The 9369-nt window shown below is 55.3% G+C and overlaps 1 protein-coding gene across 1 annotated transcript; it reads right to left on the reverse strand.

Annotated features, from left to right (window-relative positions):
* Positions 1–637: 637 nt before the first annotated feature.
* tent5c (terminal nucleotidyltransferase 5C) lies at positions 638–3064 on the reverse strand. The gene is made up of 2 exons (XM_029257861.1): positions 2930–3064; positions 638–2212 (listed from the first exon to the last, which is right to left on the reverse strand). The coding sequence occupies exon 2, from the start codon at positions 2191–2193 to the stop codon at positions 1027–1029; it is 1167 nt and encodes a 388-aa protein (XP_029113694.1). The 5' UTR covers positions 2194–2212; positions 2930–3064; the 3' UTR covers positions 638–1026.
* Between the last annotated feature and the right edge of the window lie 6305 nt (positions 3065–9369).

Here is a 9369-nt window from a genome sequence, read left to right on the forward strand (position 1 = left end):
AGGCCACACCTACCACCAGATCAGTCACATTGCTCCAGTGGGAACTAGCTGACGTTGCGCTGCTGGCTGCAGGGAGCCATGTGCAAGTGTGTGAGCGCATGGGGGGTGGTGGTGAGATAATTATAGCACGTACCAGCGTGTTACGGCACAGAGTCCCGTTACACTCACACACTCGTGTACCCAGACCCTTGTAAGGCAAGGATGGTGGCTCAGGGACTGCCTGCAACAGCCCACGTCCCGAAACGTCCCATATTCTCTCTCTCTCTCTCTCACACACACACACACACACACACACACACACACACACGACAGCATCCCACCTGTGTTTAAGAAAAAGGAAAAAAAACCCCTTACATGAAAAGTGCCACAGCACAAGGTTTCCTCACCACAGACCATAACTTCACATTATCTGTCTAGAGAAGCTGTTTTTTTTTTTCTTCCTTTTTTTCTTAATTATTCAACTTCCTCTTTGCGGTGGGGGGTGGGGGTGTGATCGAGTCAACTTTAACAAAAAAGTCAAAACACAGTAAACCCAACAGCCTCGGCGACAGACTCATTTGTCTCAAATCTCGACCCTCAGTGACATGTAAACAGCAGCTCGTACCTTCTGACCTTCTGACCCCTTGTTTTCAATCAGTTTTTTGGGCCCTTTTCTCCACACAGGAAAGACCTCAAACCCGTCCCCCCGTCTTAAGACGGATCAGAAACAAATCAATCGGAGGCGAACCCATAAATTACTCTTCAAACCAGGACGTCGCTCAGCTCAAGGAAAAAAAAAAAAAAAAAGAAAAGCATAATGTCTATAGAGCAGTGAATGAGGTGGGGGGGGGGAGGGAGAAAAAAAAAAATAACTGTCCAGAGACACTAAAAGGCACTATGGGTCCAGGGGGTCAAAGGTCACCTCTGCAGGCAAGGAAAGGCTCCTTAGAAAAAGGAGGGGAGAAGAGGGAAAAGAAAAAAAAAAAAAGAAAAATTGTCCCGTTCAAATACATCCTTCGAACCGGCAGAGGTGGAAACGCACCGGGGTCAGTTGCAGGGCAGCCACGTGGGGATGGACTGGCTGCACGACGCCACGTAGTAGTTGCTGAAGTTGAGGTCGCGCACGTACGGCGCCGGCTGGTAGTAGCAGGTGACGCTCGAGGCGTCGGGGATGGCGTTCTGCTCGGCGAGGACGCGCAGCGCCGTCAGCGAGATGAGGTTGAGCGTCTGGCGCCGCTCGTGTCCCATGAGGCACACGGTGCTCTCGTTGACGACGCGCCGCAGGATCACCAGGTACTCGTACTTGCTCTTCTCCTCGCCCACGAAGTGGCTCTGCAGGTACGCCTCCAGCTTGCGTTGCTGCTCGCCGATGTCGGGGAAGTCGATGAAGAAGCGCGAGCACATGTAGCGCTCGAGGGCGCGGAACTCCTCCTGGTCCGTGGGCCGGAAGCCGCGCGCCAGCAGGTGGCAGTACTTGAGCAGGCCGCCGCCGCGGATCTCCTCGGGCCGCTTGGTGGCGATGAGCTTGGCGCGCAGGTGGCCCAGAGCGGCGCCGAAGTCGCCGTAGAGGCTCTCGCCCAGCACGCTCGGGTGGAAGTGGCGCGACATGGGCGCCTCGGCCAGGCCGTAGTAGGACAGCACCGAGTCGAGCACGATCTGGAAGGAGTCGACGCTGAACTCGAACTGGCGCCGGATGGCGTCCACGAACTTGAGCTCCACGTTGCGGCCCTCCTTGTTGGACAGCGAGATGAGGCTCCAGCGGTCCGTCTCCGTGCACACCTTCACCAGCTTCTGCACGTAGGCCTCCTTGAGCGTCACCGCCGTGATCTTCTCCTTGTTGACGCCCTCGGGCAGGAAGTCGAGCAGCGAGCCCAGCACCACGTCGCGCACCACCTGGAAGTCGGCCTCGCGGGGCAGCGCCACGCGGAAGATCACGTCCAGGTCCTTGTAGCTCAGGCCGCCGGCGTCCCGCACGAGGACGTGGCTGGCGGCCGAGCCGTTGAGCCGCACGTCCTTCACGGCGATGCCCTTGCGCTCGAGGCGGCCGCGCACCATGCGCACGATGTCCCTCAGGCGCACCTCCAGCGTGGGGAAGTTTCCGCGCCCGTGGACGGGGACGGCCGTGCTCAGCACCTCGTCCAGGCGGCTCACCTGCTCCCAGGTGAGGACGCTGCAGGACTCGCGCTCCTCGGCGGCGGAGGCGGCGTCCGCCATCGTGGATCCCTCACACAAACTGGGGGGGTAAAGGACAAGCAGTCAGGAGAAAGTCCTCAAGTTCATTGTTGCAATAGTAAAAAACACATTAAAACTTCAGATTGGCGCATCACACCCCCCAGCGCCCCCCCACACACACTCCGCGATCCAATAAACACAAACGGTGATCAATAAACACGGGACAAGAGAAGGGAAGAGCGGAGCGCACGTGACACCTGCGTTGTAATCTGTGTATAACGATGCTTCGCTCACACACACACAGTATGACTTTCACACCGCGAGCAACAATATGAATGTCCAACTGCGCGCTTCGAGAAGGTCGCGTGGGGGAGCGGACCGCACTGAGAGCACGGGGGGGGGGGGGGGGGAGGTGAGGTGGGGGGAATTTGACACCGAACTTCTACCAATATTTTCAGAGGAAAAACGGACGGGCAGCTACTGGGGTAAACGGGGTAAAAAGGGAGTAAATGATGAGGAGTAAAGAGCGAGGGTCATCGCGACGACACGTCAACTTTTCTCTCACACACGACCAAACTAGTCCACCTGGTAGCTAGTGAAGCGGCGCAGTTCACGACACACACACACACACACACACACACACACAGCGCAGCCGCGACCGAACAGGAGACGAGACGACACATGACGGCGCGTTTCACACCGATTATTTCGGAGAAAACGCCAGAAAGTAAAACACCAGTAAAACACACAGAGTCGGTCGGTCGGTCGAACCCGGTACCTGCGCGCGACTCCTTCCTCACGCTCTCTCTCCCCCGCAGCCACTGACACGCTCGCGCTCCGTGTAAATCGCGGCTCCCGTCGCTCCGTCAGGAACGAGCGCGCGCAGCTCCCACTTCGTCTGTCTGCCGGGCACGAGCGCAGCCGTGCTGCATCCGCCCCCTGCGCAGCCGCTCTTATACTCCGGAGCTGCGCGGCCAACCAGAGCGCCGGACTACTTTCGGCAGGAGCCGTTCCGCGGTGCCCCCCCTCCCCCGATCGACGTTCCGCACGAGACCCACGCGCCGCACGCGCCGCAGAGACGCCTTTTCGCGGAGCCGCTCCGAGGAAACGGATAGCAGGAAAAAGACGAGTTTAGACACTCGAAACGAACTCTGTCTCTCGTTCGCCCGTATCAATCCGCCGAGCGGCGTCGCTGATTGGCCGGCGGAGGAGAGAGGGGGGGGGTTGCGGGGTTTTGGCGTCGCCTAGCAACCGGAAGAGTGTGTCCCGCGAAGGCCGCGCGCCTGCGTGATTTTCTATTTCTGGTGTTCGCTCGCAAACTGCGGCAGACGGAGGAGCCGCGCGGGCTTCCGGAAAACGTTTATTTTGTCCGCTTGTGTTTTTAAATAAACTCGGTACCTGTTTATGGGCCAGAGTGCGTCCCCCTGAGGAAAGTAAACAAGCCCAGCAGCGTTTTTCTAGAACCATCTATGGTTCCATCCTCACAGCCCAGGTTACGGGCAGGGAGGTGGTGTCCCCAGCAGGGGGCGTGGTGGTCAGCGCTGTGTGCTCATGACATGAAGGTCTCGGTTCCGACACCAGTCCGCTGCACCACCGACCCGTTTAGTCCGGAGAGATACAGTAAAAATTACCCTGCTACATAAATGGCACAATCGCTGTCCGGTGTCCAGGAGAACCTCAGTCGTGAACGCACTCCCGCGTCCGCATGCGTGTGTGTGTGTGTGTGTGTGTGTGTGTGTTCCCACAGCCAGAACGTGAACCGAGACCCAAACCGGGCCGCGCGCCGACTGCGGCCCCCATTTTTAACAGCGTGTCCCACGTTCAGACGGCCGGTGACTCAGTGAACTCTTCCCCACTCCTGGTTCCCATTTCCTGCGTCGCTCGCCGGGGAGCAAATTATTTACCTTTTACTTCCAAACAAGCAGCGATTATGGCTGAAAACACATGGCAGCTGTTTATTAGCAAACTTTCCCTTGATGTTTCCCACAGACAAAACTAACATGACAACTGGGCAAAAGCTCAACAACACACTTTAGGCTTTCAGACTTTATTTTCTCTCATTTACTTTGCACTTTTCTCCACGGGGTCCTCTAACGTTGGGGGGTGCGGCGGCACAGCAGGTTTGACCGGGTCCTGCAGGCCGGTAGGTCTGGGGTTCGAGTCCCGCTTGGGGTGATGGACTGGCATCCTGTCCTGGGTGCATCTCCTCCCCCTCCAGCCTTATGCCCTCTGTTGCTGGGCTAGTCTCCGGTTGCACGTGACCCCCCCCTTGGGACAAGCGGTTTCAGAGTGCGTGAGTTTCATACTTTGGGTGATTTACCCACTTATACAGCAGGGTCATTTCTACTGCATCAATCTGGGTGACTACTTGGACCACAGGTACTACAGCAGGAGGTGGGATTCAAACCCAGGACCCCCAGATGCAACTTAATGGCTTCTAACTGCTGCGCCACCTGCTGCCCAGATAAAAACTTGTTCACAATTAAAATGTCAGTTTATAGCTGTTATACATAAAATGACCGTTTTTCATTAAGATTCAGAATTTGAATTGGCTGGAGTTGCATCACTCATGTAAATTACTCAACAACATTTACCTTGACACTGATTTACCCTGGGTGATTTTACTGATCAATTCAGGGCTAATACGCTGGCCAAGGGTCCTACAGCAGGAGGCGGAATCGGAACCCGGGTCCTTTATATACAGTATGTATTCTAAAGGTTACAGCGGTGCTCTGTCCGCTGCGCCACCTGCTCTAGTTTCTACATCTGCAACTTGGGTGCGAGCGAGACGGTTAAAGGTACAATAGCAGGACTCCTCCTATTGCGTCACTTGCCGCTCATTTCTGCCTGGTAGGAAACTCGTTTTCTGTGGAAGCCCTCAGGATCTCGGCAGTGAAACGGCGCAGGGGGTTTCAGCGCCGAGCTCCAGGGCGATACACACACACACACACTCTTTCTGCTGAAGTGGCAGCTCCGTTTCCCACCTTCACACAACGCTGCGGTTTCCTTTCCATTCTTAGGAAGAGGAGGGCTGGCGCTCGGACCCAGACCCTGGAAAGTGTGTGTGTGTGTGTGTGTGTGTGTGTGTGTGTAAATGATGAGTCAGAAAACAAGCAGTGTGTGGTGTGGGGGAGGGACCTGCGCTGTTTAACCCTCCGCTGGCAGGAAGTCATGGATGAGCATCAGCATCTCGAGAAGCTGATGTGAATGAATGAGTAAACCGCTCATCGCTGACTGACACACAGGGAATCCCCGGTGTCCCCCTCCCCCGCTTTCTGCCCTCGAACCGTGGGCCTTTCCTCTAGTGTGATCTCACTCTGCAGAGCGAGCAGTTTCCAGTGGCCTCGCTACTGTGGTAACACCTTCCCATTTTACCCCATCTGTGCTTTTCCACTTTTGATGACTCGAACCCAAGGGTTTGACTCCCGGTGTCACTTACGGTAAAGGTACATTTTTAAAAGTGATTTCTTACATGAATCGGAGCTGCTGGCGACAGAGCTTCACGGAGACGTGGTGCACGGGGCCTCCGCTATGACACTCACTCCTGCCACCTGCAGGCCAGTGTTCACTTTTTTGATGGTTTCCATGGCGATGCGCTGCTCTTATGTCATATTTATATCTTTTTTCCACTATGAAGGTGTTACTTGCGTCATAAAACCAGAGGAACCATGTGTCATGTTCCTAAGTTTGTAGAAAACCACAGATTGTGAATATCGAATGTCTGAATCGAATAGTCCAACAGTGTGGTGGCACAGCAGGTAGCACTGGTGCCTCACGGCTACGGGCCTAGGGCTTCAAATCCTACTTAGTCTTCATGGAGTTCGGATGGGTTTCAGGTGAACTGGTGACTCTGAATCACCCTGTGCGTGTGTGTGCGTGTGCGTGCGTGTGCGTGTGCGTGTGTTTGCCCCATCCACTGAGTACCCTGCATCACACCCCATGCTTCTGGAATAGACTCCAGGAAATAGATTGATGGACAGTCAAACTGTAATAATTAGTGTAGAAATTAATCTTACCTTTTATGCTACTATAATGAAAAGGCAGATGGAGTTCAGGTGTGAACATCAAAGAACATGATGTGAACATCCAGACCACGAGGAGCACAGCAGCACAGTGATTATTACCGATCATTATATTATTAATAAATATCGGAGTAAAGTTCAGCTCGGAACCAGAGCTTCACAGGGTATCCAAACACACGAGCACGATGGACACGAGACCCAGTGGTGGCACCATCGGTAGGATTAAAAAAAAAAAAGAAAAAGAGGTGGCAGTTCAGGTCATGGAAATCCTTCTGGAGACGGGGCTTGTATTACCGCGGTATCGCTGCATGTCCACAGCCCTGACCCCCAGCAGTCGAACGTACGAGTCCAGGGCCATAGGCTGTGTGACTGTTGTGGACGTGAAGGAACATGTCCAGCTGCGGCTTTTCTCACAGTCACGTGTCACCTCTGTAAACGGAGCGGGCTCCTTCCTGGGGGGCCACAGGGCTCGGACCCCACCTGGACCCCACCTGGACCCCACCTGGACCCCACCTGGACCCCACACATCTCCATCCCCCATCCTTCACTGATATCCTCCTTCTGGACTTTGTCAGGAACATCTTGGAGCCCTCACTTGCTGGGCAGTCGAACCCGTGACCACTCGCCACAACTCTCGCTTCACACCATGCAAAGGCCGAAAAGCCCTTGAAAGGTCAGAGGTCATAGCTCCCCGAGGCCATTGAACACAGGGTCACACTGCTGCAGTGCAGAATGGGCTTCTGATGGAGGGAAAACACGGTAACGATGGTTCAGGGGAGACAGACATCCGACGAACATGGAACAAATGGATCGTAAGACACGCAGAGTGTATATATAGTAACTATAGTTACGGTGACACTGTATATAGATTCGATGGCACTTATTGCTTATGGTGATACTATGAATTCGAGGAAGGAGCCGCTCTTCTCGGCACTCATTTCTGAAATGTTTAGTCTGTTTACAAAGAAACAAAAACGAGTCCCTTCAGCAGTTGCTCCGCCAGGAGGTCCGTGTACAAACGTGACAGCGTGATGTAAACGTGACGCCGGTGGACGACCGCAGTCCGGCGCCGTGCCGCCGCCGCGCTCCTCGCGTTCCTGTCGACCGTGGCGGTGTGGACCCGGTGCAGAATAAATCAATAAGCTCATCCATAAACTGCGCGGCTTCCTCTTCCACCGCCAGCTGGAACGCGTTACCCACTCCGGCTGCGATGACATCACCCCCGCTTTATTGCATCATGGGAGGAGGCCGCGTTAATAATTCCACAGGAAGCGCTCCACGGCAACCGGACGGCCTTGTCCGACGGACCCCCTCGGGCTGCCAAAAACAAAGTGGACCGCGTGGGGAGCCCTGAGGAACCCCTCAGCTCACGCTCGGAGGGAACCTGCGCAAAGGCGGCTCTGCAAGTGAATTTGGTGGGAAAATAAATGGGAACAACGATGCGAACAACTGGAAAGTGCGTCGTCAAGGAGACGGTGACAACACAGCGCTGGACATGGAGGTTAAGGGGCCGCCGACCAACGTGCGCGTTCTTTCGGCTCCGCGGTGCGTCCTCGGCAGAGCTGAGTCAGCGCGTGCCGAGCGGAGGCGGTCGAGCCCACCCCCCCCCATTAACACATTAACCAGCCGAATACATCTGCGCAGGCCGACGTGAACGACCGCACGCCGTGACTCACCTAATGACCCTTTAATAGAGCCGCTGCTTCCTGGGCTCCGGCACAAGCGCCGTTATTGACTTAGAGCCGCCGGCCTTCCGCATCACGCCGGCGTTTGATTTTCCACACGGGAAACACGCGTGACGTGCGAGCGGTCCCACGCTTAGCCCTATGCTCGCGGTCACCCTGCGGTCAGGGGGGTTCGACATCCAGTCAGCAGAGCGGTCCCCGCTGCCGTCCCGGGGTCACGTCCAGGTAAACAAGCGATGGAGCAACGCAGTGAAGCGTGTCCAACATGAGAGGTTTCAGATGGAAGATAAAAACTGTTTGACCAGGACAGGCAGGAAGAAGACAAGTGGGACCGTTTTAGCACCGCGTCTGAGGGCCTGAAATGTGCTGCTTCTGCTTCCAGAAAAAAGCATCGATTTCTGCCAATAAAGTGAAGCTTTAACCTGGTGAGTTTTTCAGCAAAACGTTCCTGGGTGTGAGAAAGAGCAAAAGCTTCGGGTTCGAGCGTGTGGGAAAAACACACACGTGTGACACAGGACACACGCTGGACCCTCCCATTGGAGGGGTTTCCTGGGTGGAACCGGACCAAAACACCCACCGTATCCTTCTCCTTGATGCTGAGTGGGGGGGGGGGGTCAGGCTGACCGTAGCTACTGACTGGGTCGCGTCCCGTCGTCTCCATGGAGACCGAAGTGTCCTGCCAAAAGCACCCAGAATGATGACTAACAAGGCAAACAGAGCAGGGTTCGCGTCCGTCCCACTCAGAAATTCAGACCCTCGCCCCCCACCCGCCCACTCACTGTTCCCATCTACGTCAACATCTGGACGATAAGTAAAGGCACCTGGTGTACCGCGGTATGAGAGACTACCAGCAGAGGACGGCGGAAAAGGCTGCAGATCCAAAGTCAGAGGAGGAGCTGATTTACATGGAATTTCCGCCATTCAGATGGCGCCACTGCGTGTTGCGTCCTACCTGGGTCTGGAGTGTGTGTGTTGCATCCTGCCTGGGTCTGGAGTGTGTGTGTTGCGTCCTGCCTGGGTCTGGAGTGTGTGTGTTGTGTCCTACCTGGGTCTGGAGTGTGTGTGTTGTGTCCTGCCTGGGTCTGGAGTGTGTGTGTTGTGTCCTGCCTGGGTCTGGAGTGTGTGTGTTGTGTCCTGTCTTGGTCTGGAGTGTCCTGCCTGGGTCTGGAGTGTGTGTTTTGCGTCCTGTCTTGGTCTGGAGTGTCCTGCCTGGGTCTGGAGTGTGTGTGTTGCGTCCTGTCTTGGTCTGGAGTGTCCTGCCTGGGTCTGGAGTGTGTGTGTTGTGTCCTGCCTGGGTCTGGAGTGTGTGTGTTGTGTCCTGTCTTGGTCTGGAGTGTCCTGCCTGGGTCTGGAGTGTGTGTGTTGCGTCCTGTCTTGGTCTGGAGTGTGTGTGTTGTGTCCTATTCCATTTTTACAACCTCCTGATGATGATGTCAGAGTGATGTTGAGTAGGGAGGCCACACCCAGAAACAAACAAACAAAGATCACGGTTTAGGGTAGGTGAGGCTGCA

Source organism: Scleropages formosus, chromosome 14 (genome assembly GCF_900964775.1).
Source record: "Scleropages formosus chromosome 14, fSclFor1.1, whole genome shotgun sequence".
Classification (NCBI taxonomy): Eukaryota; Metazoa; Chordata; class Actinopteri; order Osteoglossiformes; family Osteoglossidae; genus Scleropages; species Scleropages formosus.

Excerpts from the sequence above, each read along its gene's own strand:
- tent5c (XM_029257861.1), bottom strand. The coding sequence starts at position 2,193 with ATGGCGGACGCCGCCTCCGCCGCCGAGGAGCGCGAGTCCTGCAGCGTC.